The sequence below is a fragment of the Neovison vison genome, chromosome 9 (genome assembly GCF_020171115.1).
Source record: "Neovison vison isolate M4711 chromosome 9, ASM_NN_V1, whole genome shotgun sequence".
NCBI classification, from domain to species: domain Eukaryota; kingdom Metazoa; phylum Chordata; class Mammalia; order Carnivora; family Mustelidae; genus Neogale; species Neogale vison.
Genome location: NC_058099.1, coordinates 37,027,414 through 37,047,553, shown reverse-complemented (window position 1 = coordinate 37,047,553; position 20,140 = coordinate 37,027,414). Strand labels below are relative to the sequence as shown.

Below are 20,140 nucleotides of genomic sequence, written 5' to 3'. Positions count from 1 at the left end.
TAACTTTAGTTCACATCACAATAAAATCGACAATCTTATAGGTGTATTGCAGCAAAAAACACGCTGGGATCATTATCAAAATGCTTCCATGATTAAGAATCTAAACTGCTCATCAGTAACCAAACTCATGACCTCTCCACAAAACTGCCCCTCCACCTTTTCTCCTTGATAGTGGCATGGGTGTGGGTAAATGACAGTTATCATCCACCAGTGACTCAGCGCTAAAGTGAGAAGCATCCTAGATTACTTTCCTCTGCTTTTTTTTTTTTAAAGATTTTATTTATTTATTTGACAGAGTGAGATCACAAGCAGGCAGAGAGGCAGGCAGAGAGAGAGGAGGAAGCAGGCTCCCTGGTCCTCCCAGGACCCTGAGATCATGACCTGAGCCGAAGGCAGCGGCTTAACCCACTAAGCCACCCAGGTGCCCCTACTTTCCTCTGCTTTAATCCCAAAATTAATCAACAGGTTCAGTCTATTTAAAAACAAATACTTGTTAAATGTCCTCTCTCAATCTACGTTCCAACCACCACAGCTATGGTGGTTCAGTCCCAGTACCTTTAACCTACATAATTACATGTCTCTTTAAACTGCTCTGCCTGCCTCCAGTTTTGCCCTCTCTAAACCAACTTCTACACTACCGTCGACCAATGTTTAGAAAGAACAGTTATGACCATGACCCTTCTCTATCTAAAACCCTTCATTGTCATTCTGTCACCTTTCTAAAGGGCGAAGTTCAAGCTCCTTAGCACATCCACAAAGTTTCCTATGGTCCGGCCCCTCCTCTTTCCAGTTTAGTCAACTTCTTAGACTGTTTTCTCTGTGGATTTATTCACGTCGCGCTTTTAAATGGTCTCCTCCCATCTCATCAAACCTCATTTTACCTGCCTACTTCTTACCCAATGATTAAAGCATAAATGAGGTCTTTTCTGATCCCCTTGTATGTGGCTGGAAGTCCTTATCATACCTTTTGCATGTCTCTATCACTGCAGTTACATTCTGTAATAATTATCTATGAGGATGTCTATTTCCTCCACCAGAATATGTCATTTCCTTCTGGTAAAGGAATGTGTCTTATTCACCTGTTTTTAAAAGATTTTATTTATTTATTTGACAGACAGAGATGACAATTAGGCAGAGAGGCAGGCAGAGAGAAAGAGAGGAAGGGAAGCAGGCTCCCTGCTGAGCAGAGAGCCCAACGTAGGGTTCTATCCCAGGACCCTGGGATCATGACCTGAGCTGAAGGCAGAGGCTTTAACCCACTGAGCCATCCAGGTGCCCCTTATTCACCTTTTTTTATCCCGTTTCTAAAACAGTGTCTGGAAATAAGTAACATTCAATAATTATTTAATGAATAAATGAATAAATATCCCTACACTCTTTTTAAAACTATACAAAAGTATTTAATACCATTTATAGCTATAGGTGGTAGAAACTTTTGTATCAGGTTAATATGATTGCTCAGGAAAATTCTATCAGAGTCGGTGCCCTGACTCACTCCTCCTTTGGCAATAAAATAAAACAAGATTGTATTTCTCAAATGAATTGCTATGGTCACAGCTCCAATAAGAACCTTCCATCCAGTCACTCAAGAAATCATTTTTGAGGGACGCCTGGGTGGTTCAGTTGGTTAAGCATCTGCCTTATGGTGGAAGACTGAGTTTCCCAATACAAATGGTACCTATTATTAGTTTATGCCTATTGAAGAGTCTTCTTGTTTAACAGGATATGAACATCAAAATCCTTAAGACACTAACTAGGGAAGTATGAGGTATGAGAAAAACTCTTATTACTCATTTAACAAAAAATTCGTTGAGGATTTACTCTGCACAAATTATGAACAGGTTTAAAAAAAATCATGAACAGGTTTGCTAATCCAAAAGAAAGTGGATTAATTGATCAGTTAATTTGTAAGGGACTGAGAAGAGATCAACATCTTACTTTACAAACAATGAAATGGCAGCCCAAAGAAACTGCTGTTTCTCCTAAACCGGAAGATGAGAGGATCATGCCCTAGTTTGCCCCACAGACACTGTATTAAGACATATAACAGCTAAAGTCTTAAATAATAACATAAACCAAAAGCTTTTAATGAAATTCTATGTAGGCAGTACATTGATGTACTATGCTAAGAAAAATGTAATATTTATATAAAGCCCTGATATAGTGCTTTGCACAGGGTAAATGCTCAATAAGTGGCAGCTATCAGTTTCAGCTGTACAGCCCTTGGAAGGCTGAACATGTGATGTTCACCTGACATCAATAACCAATTGCTTGAAAAAATGAACATTTTTCCAAAGAAGACATACAGATGGCCAACAGACACATGAAAAGATCCTTAACATCAATAATATCAGGGAAATGCAAATCAAAACCACAAAAATATATCACCTTACATCTGTTAAAATGGTTAAATTAAAAAAACACAAGAAACAGCAAGTGTTGGTAAAGGGAGAAAAAGGAGTCTGGTGCACTGTTGGGAGGAATGCAAACTGGTGCATACGAGTATGAATACAAAAACACTAATTTGAAAATAGGGGCACCTGGGTGGCACAGTCCGTTAAGCAACAGACTCTTGATTTCTGCTCAGGTCATGATCTCAGGGTTGTGAGATTGAGCCCCACATTGGGCTCTGCACTGGGTGTGGAGCCTGCCTAAGATTTTCTTTCTCAGAAGGCCTGGGTGGTGTCAGCCTTCGGCTCAGGTCATGATCCAGGGTCCTTGCTCAGTGGGAAGCCTGCTTCTCCCTCTGCCTCCTGCTCCCCCAGTGCATGCTCTCTCTCGTGCACATGCATTCTCTCTGACAAATACAATCTTTTTTTTTTTTAAGGCTCCCTGCTGAGCAGAGAGTCCGATGCGGGTCTCGATCCCAGGACCCTGAGAGCATGACCTGAGCTGAAGACAGAGGCTTAACCCTCTGAGCCACCCAGTGCCCCTAACAAATACAATCTTTGTGGGGAGGGGAGTTTCTTTCTCCCTCCCTCACTGCCCCTCCCCCTCTCCTCTTTGCACATGCACTCTCTCAAAAGAAAAAAAAGTATATATGCATCCCTATGTTTATTGCAGCATTATTTATTGCAGCATTACTTACAACAGCCAAGCAGCCCAAGTATTCATTCATAGATGAACATGTAAAGAAGATGGAAGATATATACAATGGAATATTATAAAGCCATAAAAAAAGAAATCTTGCCATTTTGCAACAGCATGAATGGATCTAGAGGGTAAAAAGCTAAGTGAAATAAGTCAGATGGGGGCGCCTGGGTGGCTCAGTCGATAGATTCGCCTTTGGCTCAGGTCGTGATCCCAGGGTCCTGGGATCAAGCCTCCAGTTGGGCTCCCTGCTTGACGGGAAGCCTGCTTCTCCCTCTCCCACTCCCCCTGCTTGGGTTCCCTCTCTCACTATGTCTGTCAAATAAATAAATAAAATCTTTTAAAAAAGAAAGAAAGACAAATACTATCTCACTTCACCCATATGTGGAACTTAAGAAACAAAAGGACAAAGAAAAGAGACAAACCAAAAAACTGACTCTTAAATACAGAAAATAAACTGATCGTTATCAGAGGGGAGGTGGGTGGGTGGAATGGGTGAACAGGTGAAGGGAATTAAGAGAACACTTATGAGCACTGAGTAATGTAGAGAATTGTTGAACCAGTATATTGCACATCTGAAACTAATGATACTGCATATTAACTATACTGGAATTTTAAAAAATAACCAGTTCCTTGACTAAGTTGATAGAGCCACAGGAATTCTAATCTAATTCAACACTTTTTCTAATCTAATTCAACTGGAAAAAGTGATGTCTAAAAGGGCTAAATGACTTGCAAAGCCAGCCACAGTAAGTGAATAGAGACAGAGCCAAAGACAAACCCTGAATCCCCAATCCAATTTCTATTACATGTCACAGATCTGCAGTTTAGCTATATGGCTGTGGTCAAACTTTTATAAGAAGATAATAATAACATAGCTGCTATACCTGACTTTTCCAATCCTTTTGTTAAAAACATCACTGAGCTACGAATTTCACATGAGAATCATCAACAATCCAGACTGGCCATATATAGTCTCATGGGTTGACAAAACGACAGCCTTGGCAATGCACTTCTGTCACGGACAGCTGACCAACGGATAGCTACCAGAGCAGCTGCTACATGCACCTGAAGCACAGAGACTACAAGGAGAACACAAAGGAGAAAATGCTTCAAAACGTTTCACAGCACTCTTAAAATGTGACAATAGCTGTGGGTCACTAAGAAACTGAGATACTCCTGGCATTCAGCAAAAACAGAATGGTTTGTTTTAAGCAAAGATTCATTAAGGAGTTTAATAAAAGCACTGGGATATTAACACTAAAAGCCACAATGCCAGAAGAGTTGTAGCAAGCATTCCAAAAAGATTTTCCTTTTCACAAACAGTGGAAAGGCTCACGGTGGACTTTCTGGCCCTACCAATATGAGATTACGGTACCCTCCCTCTATTCCCATAAAAACAATAACAATAACAACAAAACAACAATAAACCCTCTAAATGGGAGGAAAAACAGGGCGGTGCACAGAGAGGAATCCAATCTATTTCTGGTGAATTAAATTCAAATCAACAAAAATTTCCTGAAAACTCTGTGTGTAAGACACTGGGAATGAAAGACGTCGCTCTGCCTCAAAGACCTCTAAATGATAAGGGAGGAACAAGGGGAATGGGGCTCACGGAAGTACACAAATAACCCAAGGCTGAAGAGAAGTGCCCTAAGAAAGGTTCCACTCAGGGCCATCGGTTCAAAGGCAAGATTTCGAGACTCAGAAAGGCTCCGTGGGAGAAGGAGCACTCGAGAGAATCACTGAAGAAAAGGCAGAGATAAGGAAATGAAGGGTAGGAAAGCAAGCGAACATTCGAACAACCAGGCGAGGCCAACTCCCGGTTTCCTTGCAACCGGCGCCTCCTCTCGCCTCGGCAGGAGCCCAGAGTGCCCTCTCCCGCGGGGCAGAGGCCTACCCCACTCTTCCCCGGTTCTCCCCACCATTTCTCACCTCAGTGGCTTCCCAGGTCCCCCTCGGTCAACCCTGTCTGAAGACAGAAGACAATGCCGACAGAAGAGCCCCAAGTTGGCGGGCGTGCTGTCAACTCACCAGCTTTTGAGGCGCCTGCCGGGTTGCATCCCCATGGTAACGCCACCAAGCGCGGGTTCGAACGCCCGCGCCGGCGCCCGCGCGCCGGCAGCCCCGCCTCATCCACCAATGGGCACTGGGGAAACTAGTTGACGTGTGAGTCCTTCTTCTCCAGAAGACCAATCAGGGATCCGAGGAGGCAGTGGGCGTAACTCTCAAACTGCGTCTTTCAACCAATCGAACCGCTGAGTGAGGATCTCGCGAGTTAAGTGAAAGTATGGCATCTTTGAGGCGGGTGGAGGGGCCTTCTGCCCTATCCTGTTGGTCGCTCTAAGCGCGACCGAACCTTCGGGATTGGTCGTCGTACTTCCCCCTTTCCGTTCAAGGCCTGCCTCCTGCGGCCCTAGGCTTTGGGTGAGTAGTCTTAGAGAGGGCCCCCAGGGTGCTCTTCTCTGCGGAGGAACTGAGAGTTGGAGCGATGGGAATCTGCAACTGAATAATTTCCCGTCGCTGCACCGTCAAGGGTGGACGCATCAGGCTGTCACTGAGGCGTGGGCAGGCCAGGCCCCGGCCGCTCGCAGGACCTTAGTTTTCCCCTGTGCCCAGGGAAAACGGGAGGGTTATGTGGCTCTGAGCTTGCTGGCCCCTTGCTGATGGTGATGGGGTGGGACATCGGAATTCCAGAGTTCCGAGGTTAGCGACCGGCGGCATCAGTTTCACTTTGTTGTTACCCTTTATACCCCGTCTACTTTCCAGAAGAGAATTTGTATTTTTTTTAAGATTTTATTTATTTGACAGATCACAAGTAGAGAGGAGGAAGCAGGCTCCCTGCTGAGCAGAGAGCCCCCATGCGGGGCTCGATCCCAGGACTCTGGGATCATGACCTGAGCCGAAGGCAGAGGCTTTAACCCACTGAGCCACCCAGGCACCCCGAGATTTTGTATGTTCTAATGGCTTCATCTGTTGAACTGATGATATCATGGCAATTATAGCAGTAGTTTAAAAAAAAAAAAATCACACGAGAGCCCCACCACCTAAAACAAAACTTACTTTTCCTTTGCTATGGCCTGGTTTGGCACCTATGTATTTGTTACTGTATCTCTGAAAGAAAGGAGAGAGGGAGAGATAGAAAATAAACTGAATGCAGTCAAATAGCCAAATGTAAAACGCTAATACAGCGTCGAGGTTAAGAGCAATAATGTTGGAAGTTAGGCAGAGCTGCTTTCCTTTTTCCTCTTCTGCAAAATCGTGGTAAAAGGTTGTTGTGAAAATTAAGTGAAATAATGAAAGTAAAGCACGTGGCACAATGCCTCAAAAAATGGTACCTATTACCTTCATAATAGAAACAAATATACTAGCTCACAAGGCCAGTAGACTTAACTGTAAGTACCCAATTTAGCTTAGAACTTGTCAGAGAAATAATAAAGGCAAACCATTTTTCAAAAGAGTGGAATTTCTTCCTAGTACTTATATTGAAAGAAATTTATCTTGTAGTATTTTATGCATAAGGAATATAATGGTGTGGTGAGCAGTTTTGCTGGAAATACGAAAAACTATTTCTTGATTCAACTACCAATAGAAAGTAAGAGCATGCCAGAAGCTTCCTGATGACCTTTGATGATGATAACAGGGGTGAAAGTGACTCATATATGCTCCGTACTTCTGATATGTCAGATCCTATGTATGTGTTTTTAATTTTAAACTCTACAACAATCATGTAAAGTAGAAGTTACCCTCATTTTACAGATTAGGAAAATGAGCCTTAGAGAAGTATTTTGCTTAAAGTAATATAACTGTTGAATTAGGGAGCTGGGTCTTTCTCACTGCAAAGCTAGCCCTGCTTTTCCATGTTTTTACTCTCTGAAGGAGGATAAAATCCTTTGAATACCAGATGCACAGGCAGACTACCCAAGTGGAGGGAGGTGACTTGCAGATGTTTCTACGCTGGGAGCAAAATCTTTCTCCAGTGGTTAATTTTCACCTTTGGAAATGAAGAGATAGAATGAGATGATCCCTGAGCATCATTCCATCCTTTCATTTACCTTGTGGGTAGTCAACAGTGCTTCAAATTCATCTTTTCCCAAACAAATCATTAGCTTACTTTCTACTCCCTGTTCCACCAACTTCTCTAGTCACCCAAACCAAACAACCCCTCTCTCTCTCTTTCTCTCTCCCTCCCCCGCCCCTCTTCCTTGGACAATGAAACTAGATACTGTTGGTTTTCTCTTTGAGATATCTCTCAAATTCATCCCTTCCTCTCCTTTCTCCAGGTCTCTGCCTTACTTTAACTCTGTATTATTTGTCATCTGGACTGTTGTCAATAAGCTTGTTAGTTGGTCTTCCTGCCTGCAATCTTCTAATCTATTCTCCACCTTCCTTGCTGTCCAGATTTTTTTTTTAAGATTTTATTTTTATTATTTATTTGACAGAGAGAGACACACACACTGAAAGAGGGAACAGAAGCAGAGGGAGTGGGAGAGGGAGAAGCAGACCTCCCGCCAAGCAGGGAGCCCAATGTGGGGCTCGATGTGGAGCTTGATCCCAGGACCCCAGGATCATGACCTGAGCTGAAGGCAGATGCTTAACGACTGAGCCACCCAGGCACCCTGCCAGAATGTCTTTGTAAAATGTCAGTCTGACCATATTGCCAGCCCTGCCTAAAACCAGTCAAAAGCTACTCCTCATTGCCAAAGAATATAAACTAAACTGTTAACATTGGAATGTCATTTTGTTCTTAAAGGTCTTTGCCCACACTCCTCCCTTTGCTTGGAATGCCCCTTGCCTGCACCGTTATTCTTCCTGGTAAATTCCTAGCCATCCATCAGAATCCTTATGGGGTGCCCCTTTGACCCAAAGATAGTCACTTTTTTTTTCTTCCTTTCCATCTTACACATACCCCTATGGAGCTCAAAATAAACTGGCAACTTGTCTAAGTCCCTTCCACTTTCATGAGGCTGTGAACCCTTAGAAAGTGGGGCTTTATAACGGCTTCATATCCACTCTTCAATCCTGTCACACTGCTTGTCAAGTGGGACACATTCAACAGATGTTAGATGAGTAAGTAAATCCCTTCAGGCTCTAATATTAGAATTCCCCATGTTTGCTTTCTAGAATTGTACAGCAGATGGCACTAATAGGCCACTTAACAGATCCCCTTTATGAGGAATGATTTCTGTTCCAACCTTGTCTGACTTTGGCCTCATCCTAGAAGCCAATATTTATGCCATTACAGGTGAAATCTCCTGTTTCTGCCCTCAGCCAAATAGTAAAGATAGCAAGATGACTCAGCAGGTTGGTTTCTATGAGAAGAGAGAGTGGCAGATGTCCAGGAAAAGGTCCAATTGAGAAGGCATTTTCTTTGTTTCAATTTATTCACAGTAGTTGGGAGCTTTTTCCTTTTTCTCTTTTTGTTGTTGTTTTTATAAGAAGGAGCTTTATTCACAAATGGGCACCTCATTTCTGTTCAATCCTTTGCAAGGGAGGGAGTTGGAGAATCAGAAAAGACCATTATGATGTGGGAAGAGAGGGCAAACCGAGCAGTCAGAGCCGCTTATTTGTAGGCCGGCAGAGTTGGCCTTCCTCCTCACGGTGGAGTGGCCTCGGCAACTTTCCTGGATACCAGCACGCTAAATTAGTTGCTTGTGTGCTTGTCCAAGGCTGGCATTTAAAGGTATTCCCATCACTTGGTTCTTTGGAACCCCCAGGCTACCTGATACGGTTTTGAACATGTGATAGAGGTTCCTTCTTCCAGAGAAAAAGCAGAGGACGCATAGAAACTCTTATCAGATAGGCAAAGTTTCGGGGCCTCAGGCTATACTTTACCTCTCCAGGGTCAACTCTGGGCACCAGGACCTTCATCTACACACCCTCCCTCCTTCCTCCGCCCCAACTAAAACTGGTCCTGTAGAAAGGATTCCAGCCAGGTACCTTAAAAATCCTCAATGCGAATATAGATCAAAGACTGGGAATTTCAGAACTGGAAATAATTTTATAAATTATTTGTGTGTCCTCTCTCCGGACCATTTGTGCCCTAAGGTCTGCTTTTTCATCTTAAGCAGAACTGAGGAAGGGGGGAAAATACACACTTTGGAGTTAGGCTTACTTGGATTCAAATCTTGCCATTCAGAGGCTGGCTATGCGCTTGGGCTAGTATTTTAACCTTTTTGAGTCCTAGTTTCCTCATCCAAAACTGGAGACAGTCCTGCTTATGATGAAGATTTGTCTTGAGCATTTAAAATACACAGGTGAAGAACCTGGCACAGTGTAGCTGGCCTAGTGGAGACGCTTCATTGATAACATGGTGGCATGAAACCATTTCTGCAAAAGGGATTTTAGATTATAAGGAACACGCTGAGAGGATTTGGGGAGGTCTTTCTGTATCTAAAAGTATATTTGTGAGGGCTTTGGGGGCTGAGCTATGCTTGCAGTTGCACACTGATTAATTTGATGAAAACACTGGAACACAACATATCAGTACAGCCATTTATCTGTGAATTATTTTTTGGCACCTAGGTTCTGAATCTCCTAAACTGTAAGGGAAATGTATATTTAGAGAAAGGCAAGAGCACTTTTCCTTAGCTTCTGGAACCTTCTGATGACATTGAGGAGTTTTTTTGTTCAGGGTTTTTTTTTTTTTTTAACCACCTAAGGCACTTTGCCACTTTTCTGAAGTGTGAATTGCCTGCTGTCAGCCTGGAGTTCTCATCTCTGCAATCCTGGCTGCAAGCACATTTGCATATTGGATGCTGTGTTCTTTAACCCCCTGAGGTTTGAATCCACTTGGAGCATGCGTGATGTGTGTCTGTGTGTGTGTGTTTCTCTATAAGCTGGCTCCTTTCAAACCCCAGGACAGTTTCATTCTTGGTCTCCAGAAAAACAGAAAACCTACAACAATAGCTCCATTGACTTTTATGTAAATGGCACTCTTCAGGAAAACACTGGGCTGTTTCCCAAAATCCCAGAACATACCCTGAGCATTTGTTTGAGTGGGATGTGGGGAGAGTGTTCTGTTGAGTCCATGAACATCTGTTGCAAGCTGCTGTGCTGGGTCCCAAGGAGACAGAGTGCGTAGTCTGGCTCTTCCCTGCCAAAGGTACAGACTGAGACTTACCAGACTAGGTATTATGTTTGTGCTGGCTTTGTACTGTGTCCACTTGGCTAAGCTGGAACTGTGTTTCCCAGGATTCCCTTCCTATATGGTTCCAAGTTAGGGTCAACCTCAGGAAAATTGTGTGCAAGATTTGGAAAGCTGAAGTGAAGTAGCAGCCAGCACACTGTGAAGGACAGAACAGGATACCAAGCATGTGCAGTGCCTCCCTTTGGATGCTGTTGTGCTGGTTCACCTTATTGGTGCCAGGTAAAGCACCCAGGCCTGCAGCTCCCCAACTCCTGCTGAATCTCCTCCTGCAGATAATCTGGGTGATGGGCCAGATGAACATTTAGCTGTATGGCAAAAGGCTCCAGCTCCTTGAAGTTACCCACGTTAATGAGCTAGGAGATGGTGAAAGGACGTCACAGGTTTTGGTTTGTCCTCAGGAGTTCTACTTGTCCTCATAGGATCTGGTTTGTCTTCACAAGTTCGTTTCCTTGCCTTCCTCCACTTCGCATCCAGACTCCCTTCCCCCTTGCTGGCCTTGCTGAAATAAAGAGACTTCAGCCTCAACACCAGATGCAGAGGTGACAGAGTTGCATGGATTTCTCCATCAACTTCCATAATTGCACAAGATCTAATCCCTACACTAACTCTTTAATTTTCTCATAGTGTTCTACTTCTCCGATCAAACCCTGCAGAAGTTTATTCAAGCCATGTTAAAGGCCCAGAAGATGGAATGATTAGAAGCCAGAAAGCTTCACAAAAGAGCTTTCTTCTGTGCTGCTTTTGAAAGCATGAGTAGGAAGTAATGTGTATGGGGGAAGGGGAGAGATGCTAAAGAACAGCTGGCTCAAGCCAAAGGGTAGATAGGAGTTTTGCCTTTCTAGAACGGCTATCCTCTCCATGGGTCCTCAGCATAGATAGAAAGTGGACATCTGATCCTAGCTCTTGATTCTAGCTCTTCTGGTTCCATTGAGATGAACTACTGGTTCGTCTGGTTCTTAGATGTGGTTATCCCTATGCATTGGTATCTACTGAGATACATTTTTGCTAGATATGTCCTTGTCACTACCCTAAGGTTCTCCCCCCATGGGAAAATATTGGCCTGTTCCCCTCTTTCTAGTGGTTCCACATGGCCACCCCTCAGGCCTGTTTTTCTTGGCCCCCCATCCAGGTACTTTTGTTTTCCCATGGTGTATGGGTGATGGCAATGGTGTACAGCTCTGGGGCTTCCTGTCCCAGGCAGGGCACTGCCCTCTAGTCTTAGATCCCTAAGCTTATCTAGGAATCCAGCATTCATTCCATGAGACTCTACACAAAGCAGGAACAAGGTGCCCTTCATCTGGAACTTGCTAATACTTAATGAGCATTTTGATAGGAGGGCAGGGGATCAGGTGCCTGTTTTTACCTGAACCAGAACCAGTAATTTGAAATCTCTGTCTGCCAGTTCTGTGGTGACAGGGTGTTGCTTTCTGGTTTCCAGAATGGAAAAAGTTCTTGACATAAATAGGGAGACCAGAAAACTAGAATATAATGTTTTAAAAAGCCTGCTGCTAGGGCATCTGGGTGGCTCAGTCAGTTAAGTGTCTGCTTTCCAGTTAGGTCATGATCTCAGGATCCTAGGATTGAGCCCCATGTGTGGCTCCCTGCTCAGTGGGGAGTCTGCTTCCTCTCCCCTCCCCTCCCTGCTCATGCTTGAGCGTGCTCACTCTCTCTCTCTTTCTCTCTCAAATAAATAAATAAATAGATTTTTTAAAAGGCCTGTTACCAATTTACATGTGAATTTTTAAACAGGATTGTGTTATACATTTTATGCTGAACCAGACTTTTTTCACTTGTCTGAAAGTATATCTGAAAATCTTTTAAAAGCAGCACATTTGGCTCTACCTTATTTTTTAAAAAGATTTCGTTTATTTGAGAGAGAGATAGTGAGAGAGCAGGAGGGAGGGACAGAGAAAGAGAAGTAGGCTCCGGGCTGAGCAGGGATTTCCCAGACGTGGGGTTCTATCCCCAGACCCTGGACCATGAACTGAGCAGAAGGCAAACACTCAACCAACAGAGCCACCCAGGGGCCCCCAGGTTCATCTTGATTGAGTAACAGCAAGGGAGCCATGGAGACAATCACCTCCAGCTCCAGCCGTGCATCCGCTCTGCTGTCTGTCCACCAGTGCCTTCTTTGGCCTTGGAATCGTACAGATGAGGCCCAACTGATTTGAATCTTTTCCTGCCTGGCCCATTGTCCTAGGCTTTTGCTACATTCGAGACACCTTATTTTCTTTCAGTCCTGCCCTCCCACCTCGGGGCCTTTGCCCATACTGTCCCCTCCACCTGGGACACACTTTCTCCCTCCTTCCCATTGCCAACTTATCTTTTACTACTCCTTACTTCTCTGCTCAAACATCTCTTATTCCAGGAAGCCTTCCTTGATCCCTCAGACAAGGTCAGGTTACCAATCGCACATTTTTCCTTTGTAGCACATTCCTTATTGGCGATTATTTTTTAATCTGCTTAATTATTTTTAAAATCTGCCTCTTCCAGGGCACCTGGGTGGTGGTGCAGTTGGTTAAGTGTCCAACTCTTGGTTTCAGCTTAGGTCATGATGTCATGGTTGTGGGATCAAGCCCCAGGATGGGATCTGAGCTCAGCAAGGAATCTGCTTAAGATTCTTTACCTCTTCCTACCCCCTGCAGCTCATGTGCATGTGCTTTCTCTCTTTCTCTCTCTCTCAAATAAATAAATCTTTAAAAAAAAAAAATCTGCCTCTCCCATTAGAATATAAACTGCTTAAGAGCAAAGGCCTAGCACAGTACTTATTACATAGTCAGTACTCAATAAATATTTGTTGACTGAACCAATGACATTTTCTTTAGCAAGGCTTACATAAGAGATAAGAGATCTTCCATATTCTCTGTTACCTTGATGACATGCCCCCTTCAGATGATGCATTGTTTTTTCACTGCTGCAGATATTCCTGCTCTTCTCCCTTTCTGTCTTTTGTTGGTAGTGGTGTTCTTTTCTGAAATGGAAAGAAAAGTAACTGAAATGGAAGGAAGTAACCACTTCTCCCTGGATGGGAAAGAGTCACCTGGGTGGCTCAGTCGGTTAAGCATCTGCCTTCAGCTCAGGTCATGATCTCAGTGTCCTGGGATCGAGTCCCATATCGGGCTCCCTGCTCACAGGGAGCTTGCTTCTCCCTCTCCCTCTGCTCGTGCTCTCTCGCTATCTCTCTCTCAAATAAATAAAATCTTTAAAAAAAAAAAAAAAGTAACTAAAATGAAAAAGACTAAAAATTTTCAGTCTTTACTGAATTGCTGATTGTAAAATTAATAAATATTCTCTGTGAACTTCCAAACAATACAGAGGTATAGGGACTAGCAAATGAAAATCTTGCCATAATCTCATCCTCCAGAAAATACTATCAGTGATGTGTATCCTTCCAGACATTTTCCTATGCCTATTGAAACCTACTGGGTGCTTTTTAGATGCCAGGCACTGTTCGAAAGCTTTACAGAACTTAACTTTACAACTTAACTTTACAAAAGTTAAGTCATGTGATCCTCACCGCAACCCTTTGAGGTAGAACTTACTATCCTGTCTCACAGCAGAGGAAACAGGCCTAGGAGCTAATCACACAGTGAGTAAGTGGCAAAGTCAGAACTTAACCCTAGGTTGCAGAGTCACACTCTTGACCACTATGCTAGTGTGCTTCTCACTGGTGGGAAAGAGACTTACTACTGTGTGTGCCTTTTTGTACTTTGCATTTTGTACCATGTGAATGTGTAACATTCTAAAACATGGATAAAAGACTAAAAATAAATAACAAAATGTTTTTAGTACACAATATACAACATCAATAACAAAAATGTTTTTAATACACCAAGCTCCCTTTCCTAAGTGACCCCTCAGGCCATCAGAAACCCCATCGTTGGAGTCTCTGTCCCTCAGACTCAGGCTGGAGGCTGAGGAAAATGGGACCATAGGTTTGAGGATGATGTTCTTCATCTCACCCTTTCCCAGCATCTCTCCAGGTTCAGTGGGTTTGCCTCTGAGGGCCTCTGGTCTCCTAAGGCACACTCGCCAGCCCTGAGCGGTAGAGGGCAGGGTCCTACCATCACTCACAAATCAGTCCCTGATTTCTGGTTTCCCCACACTGGTCCTTGGAATGCTGCCTTTTTCTGTAGTTGATGAGGTCTCCATTAGTTGATCTGTGCTACTCCCCAGCACCAGAGGCTGCCTCCAGGATGGGTCCTCCTGGTTTGTTTTGTTTTGTTTTTAAAGATTTTATTTATATGACTGAGAGAGATCACAAGTAGGGAGAGAGGCAGGCAGAGAGAGGGCTGATACGGGGCTCGATCCCAGGGCCCTGAGATCACAACCCGAGTCAAAGGCAGAGGCTCAACCCACTGAGCCACCCAGGTGCCCCGATCCTCCTGTTTTGTGTAACTTCCTAATGCTTCCCATCTTCTTCATTAAGTCCTCAGATAGACCATGGCCCTGAGAGCGTGTGGCTTGATCATCTTCCGAAGATGCCTCATTCCCACGGTGGACAAACCTGCAGTTGAGTTTCTACTACTGCAGGCATCAGACGGCATTCATCACTGGACTCCTCCCAAAGGTGCAAGGCAGAAGGGTTGGCTCTCGAGAAAGTGCCAAGCATTGCTTGGAAAGCTACCCTATCAGGCCCCCCATAAAGCTTACATCCCAGTGACTGTGCAGTAGGAGGGGGTAGGGTGGGCAGGAGCTTTTGATCCTTTCTGACATACAGAAAGGACCTGACATGCCAGGTCGGAGCTGGAAATACAACTCTGAATCCCAGGGCAGAAGCAGCACGTGTGTGTATGTGTGTGTGTTTCACTGGAGTGCCAGCCTTTGTGGTAAATGGCTGGGTAGGAGAAAAGGCCTTGACCTTGGGGTCAAGTCATTACTGGATTACAGGTCAGGAGCCCTGAATGAGCAACCCATTGAGAAGGGAGCCGGGACTTTAAAGGGGAGTGCCGTGGGAGAGGGGTGAATAAGGATCCAGCATTGGAGGAAAATAAGGAAAGGGGAATAGGAAATAGACTTTGCACATTTGCGTTTCACTAAGGAGAAATAAGGTGAAAGAGAGGGACAGAAGTGTCACAAATACTATGAATAGGAATGTTCACACTTGTCTCCTGATTGCCAAAGTCATATTGCATAGTACCTCTCACTGAAAGATTTCAAAGGACCTCTCTAGATTTTGTCCTGCTTGGGCCTGGAAAGATGTTATCAGGTTCACACTGCTGGGTAGAATGGAGCACAGATGCTGTTGGGAAGGGCATGTTCACAGATTCCCCACATTTCTGAGGGCAGATGGGGCATCAGGATCAGTGTCACCTCTCACCACCAACACCCCTTTCTCCCCATCCCCCATGCAGTACCTCTCTGGCTTTGTGCACACCACTACATGAGGTGCTGTACAGAGAAAATTCCCTAGAAGCCAGGAACTAGGTTAGGTTTTTAAGTCCTGACTCCTGGTTGCTTTCAGAGCAGCTTTACAGCAGCCCCTCTGGCTCAGGGCACTGCTATGAGAACCCTGAGAAGGAGGAGAGCTAGAATATAGGCCTGTCCCTGAACCAAGAAGGGAAGAGCTAACAATTCCTGCTCCCCAGGAGCTCCTGAACCAGGAGGCCCCCAGCAACTCACTGGAACCATGTGTTGACAGAGGCTGCCAGACCCCTCCCTGTCCTTCTTGGCCCCTTCAGGCAGGCTGAGAATTTGTGGGGAGGGCCTAGAGGCAAAACTACGGGCTGCTCCCAGTCTGCAGAGCTTCAGGCTCTCCTAGAACAGTTTCCTGGCAGCTGTCTCCTTGGGTTTGGGTCTTGCCAACAAATTTTCTTAGAACTGGCTCTCAGCTTGTGTCCTTAGTCTGAGTTCCCATCAGGAATTTCCCTGTGAAACTGGAATCTGGCCTTGCTCAGTTAAAAAGATGAAAACAATTTGGAAAGGCCTTGATAGCTACTTGGAAACAGCTGCCGGTGCTGCAGTGCAGGGCTTGGAGCCTGTCTGTTGGCCCTGGGACTTCGGGGACCAACTAAGACAGTGTTAAGTCCTCACTGCAGATTGTAGGCAAAGTGCTCCCTCTTCAGCCAACTCCTGTCTGCCAAGAAGGGACTGCTCCTCCTTCAGAAAACCAATTTAAGGTCTCCAGGGGAAAGGTCTCCCTGAGAACATGGGATGAGGAGAGCTACAAAGGATAAGAAAGCGAAGGTCTGAGGGAGGCCATCTCTCTCACCACTGAAGAGCCGTCTTCTAGACCAGACTTGCCAAACACATGGTCTGTTTAACCCTCTGCAGAGAAGATGGGGTGCGGAGGAGGAATTGTCCAGACACTACCCACTCTGTGCCCCACTCCTAGGCATGTTAGAATATCGCCCATCTCTAGGCCCCCTTTAGCCTAGCAATATCTAGAAAAGCCAGCAAAGACCCATCTTTAAATCATCAGACCTGAAAATTCCGCCTTTGCTGAAGATTATCTCTTGCTCCTTTTCCTCTTGTTTCCTAACCAGGCCATGTGGAACCAGGAGAGAATGACTTGGAAACAGCCTTGCGGGAGACTCAGGAGGAAGCAGGCATAGCGGCGGACCAGCTGACAATCATTGAAGGCTTCAGAAGGGAGCTCAGATATGTGGCCTGGGAGAAGCCAAAAACAGTCATCTACTGGCTGGCCGAGGTGAAGGACTACGATGTGGAGATCCGACTCTCCCGAGAGCACCAAGCCTACCGCTGGTTGGGGCTGGACGAGGCCTGCCAGTTGGCTCAGTTCAAGGAGATGAAGGCAGCTCTCCAAGAAGGACACCAGTTTCTCTGCTCCACAGCATCCTGAGCTGACCAGAGCGGAGTCATTTACCTCAGGAGGATCCTCGAGGGCCTCCCGAGATGAACACTGTCAGCTCCGGGGAAGGTTGTGTGGGTCTTGGGCTCAGTGTAGCCAAGAACAGATCGCTGAGTAAAATCAGCTGAGAACTTTCAGAGGAGAGCAAACAAAAGCCTCAGCTGGATGCAAAGAAGGCAAATGAGCAGTTTAAAAAAAGAAAAAAGTCTAGGCGCTGTAATGAGTTCTTGTATTTTATAAATAAACTTCAGGCAGCTTCTCTGTCCCTCTCACCTGTTATCTTTATTTCTTGGACTCTTGCCCGTGGTGGGGAGAAAGAGTGAAATGGAGCTCTGACCTTAGCAAGCGGGAATCCTGTGTCCACACACTGTGCCCCAGAGAAGCTAAGGGAGGAGTCGGGGAAGAGCGAGCGGACACTGCCAGGGTGGCTCTCCTGCCTGTGGAACTCCAAGCACTCTGAACCCAGACCACCAGTGTCCCTGCGACTCTGTGGCCTGTAGTTGGAGAGGATATACAAACGAGTAGGGCCAGACTGCAGAAGCTGGGTGTGTTCTACTCTGATGCATCCTCTCTCCAGCACCAGGTGCGTATGTTGTGGGTGCTCAGTAGGCACTTCCTAAAATAGAGACCCAAGGAATTTGCGACATATCCCAGGTCACAAGAGGGAGACAGGAACAGACAACTCTGGACCACCGGGCCCATGACACATGGACCCCAAATTCTCAGCCCAGTCCTGTCTCCCAGGGTCATCATGGACCTGGTCAGCATGACTGAGGTCACCGGCAAGAGGTATGCCCAGGCCTGAGGGACTCTGCTAGGCTACCCAGCAGCCCTGTCACTCCACCTGGGCACTCCTGGCCTGCAGCTGCCTTTTGCGCCCCTAGCAAGCTCTCATCACCGACATTTCTTTCTACGTACTCCCTTTCTCCAAGTCCACTGTAAGACCCAGAGGCGCAAGATTTGGGTCTCAGCCCTGTTTTCCCTTGCTACTAGGGCTCAAGGAATGCAGGGCAGGTGTGAGACCCTCCAGCTCTTCCAGGAGCTGTTAGCAGAGGGATTCATGTGGATTTTATTAGAACGTTGTTGCCCAGTGAAGTGCAGAATGTTGGATGTGAAAGGGCATTGGCAAAGGTCAACTTGGATTACCAAGGTCAAGAACAGCCACTCCTGAAGGAAGGAGGGAGAAGTCACCCAAGTCTTTAGCAGGCTTCCAGATGTTTTCAGTCACTGGTTCTCCGTGCAGACAGGGCAAAAATACTAGTGAACAGGATCTTGGAGCACCGCCAAGGACCTGAATGGTTTTGTTCCTCACCCCTCTGAACAGTGCTCTCTGAAGGAGGCCTGCTGCAGGAAGTTTTTGGAGCTTAATGTTCTCTTTCTAGGCCAGCAGGGACCACATCCCACTGATTTAATAAATGCCGGCTGGGCAGTGGTGCCAAACCACAGGCTAGCTGCTTCCTAACAAGGGCTGGCCAGCCCCGTGCTCTCAGCATGGGAGGCTGTTGAAGCTCAAGATGCTAAAACCTTATTCGTCAGAGTTGGAAGGGACCTGGAAAATGACCTAATTTTGCCGCTCATTTTTTATAGCTGGGGAAACTGAGGCTTAAAAAGGTAGAGGGCAGGGTGCATGGGTGGCTCAGTTGGTTATGCATCTGCCTTCGGCTCGGTCATGATCCCAGTGTCCTGAGGTCAAGGCCCATATCAGGCTCCCCACTCAGAGAGGAGCCTGCTTCTCCCTCTCCCTCTGTCTGCTGCTTCCCCTATTTGTGCTCTCTATGTTGAATAAATAAAACCTTAAAAAAAAAATAGGGACACCTGGGTGGCTCAGTCATTAAGCGTCTGCCTTCGGCTCAGGTCATTATCCAAGGGTCCTGGGATCCAGCCCTCATCACGCTCCCTGCTCAGCAGGGAGTCTGCTTCTTCCTCTCTTACCCCCGCCACCACCTCCCCCATGCTTGTGTTCCCTCTCTTGCTGTCTCTGTCAAATAAATAAAGTCTTTTTAAAAATTAAAAAAAAAAAAAAAAACACAGTTACCTTGGCGAGGGGAGCCCCATAAATTACATTCGTCTCATCTCTGCAGGAAGGACTCCCAGCCGGGTGGGACCAGGGCCTGTGGCGGGAGGTGGGTGAGGCGGGAAAGTGGAACTGAACCGGACGTGCCAGCTGACTGGGCTCTGGCAGCACAGCCACCTTGCTTCTGGCCGGCTCACCCCGAGTCCAGGATCGAGACCACAGTTTCCCTTCAATCCCAGGCCCTCCAAGCTCCAGAGCATGTCCTCCTGGAAGCCTTCCCTAATCACCTCCCGGGCTATAAATACCATCCTGCTTCCCAACCTACACCTGAAGAGGCTCCTCTTGGAGCTCCACTTGTTTTCCCCAGTGCCGCCTCCACCACCTGAGGGTGAAGAAGCGTTTACCAGACTTATCTTCACCAGGGTGCGCTCTGGAAAACTAAAATGCCCTCTTGAGTCTCAGACACACTACCTGACACTCCCATAGTATGCACTTCTTTGCTGAATTGAAGACCCAAAGGAATGAAGTTATAATGGTAGTTTTGATGGTAAAATTTCAACTGAAATACATGTGCAGGTATGAGACCCCCACCAAGTGGGGTCCCCATGTTTGGGGAGCAGAGGCTTACATCTCTATTGGTCCAGATTGTGGCCCAACCTGTCCCTTCCCTTCTAGAGGAGGACTGTGTCAGGCCCGCTGCTGCCCCCTCCAGGTTGTGCTATAGGTACCCAGTGAGATCAGCTCTGTGCCTTACTCCATGTTTACCCCACTCGGTTACCTTTCCCCTCCCAATTCATGTCTTACTGGGAAAAGGGGGCTAAGGAGAGAAAAACAGCATAAGGATACAGAGTACAGAGGCTCAATCTCTTCCTGTTCATCAGACTGGGAATTCTCAGGGACAGGACCCCCTCTTCTGTCTTTTCCCATTCCTCATCCAAGACCAACCCCAGCCAAGCTCAGGGCTTGTCACTTAAAGCCATGAATTCTCCCATACCCTGATGGGTGAAGGAATCAAAAGGTACAAATTTCCAATTATAAAATTAGTAAGTTACAGGGATGTAATGTACAGCATGGT

At 45.9% G+C, this 20,140-nt stretch overlaps 2 protein-coding genes across 2 annotated transcripts in view; one reads left to right on the top strand and one right to left on the bottom strand.

Annotated features, from left to right (window-relative positions):
- The window catches only part of KIF24 (kinesin family member 24), a 94,056-nt gene extending 88,942 nt beyond the window's left edge, over positions 1-5,114 (bottom strand). Inside the window, exon 1 of the mRNA XM_044265498.1 lies at positions 5,026-5,114. The gene's annotated coding sequence lies outside the window, so the exon portion shown is untranslated. The remainder of the gene's footprint in view (positions 1-5,025) is intronic.
- Positions 5,115-5,391: 277 nt separating this feature from the next.
- NUDT2 (nudix hydrolase 2) lies at positions 5,392-17,312 on the top strand. Its single transcript, XM_044265495.1, has 3 exons — positions 5,392-5,517; positions 14,670-14,810; positions 16,726-17,312. Exons 2-3 carry the CDS (start codon positions 14,684-14,686, stop codon positions 17,040-17,042), a joined length of 444 nt encoding a protein of 147 aa, XP_044121430.1. The 5' UTR covers positions 5,392-5,517; positions 14,670-14,683; the 3' UTR covers positions 17,043-17,312.
- The last annotated feature ends 2,828 nt before the right edge of the window (positions 17,313-20,140 follow it).

Bases quoted from the DNA above. Each gene is read 5' to 3' on its own strand.
- NUDT2 (XM_044265495.1), top strand. From the start codon at position 14,684: ATGGCCCTGAGAGCGTGTGGCTTGATCATCTTCCGAAGATGCCTCATT. The intron at 14,811-16,725 runs GTGCAAGGCAGA...TTTCCTAACCAG, and splicing joins TCACTGGACTCCTCCCAAAG to GCCATGTGGAACCAGGAGAG.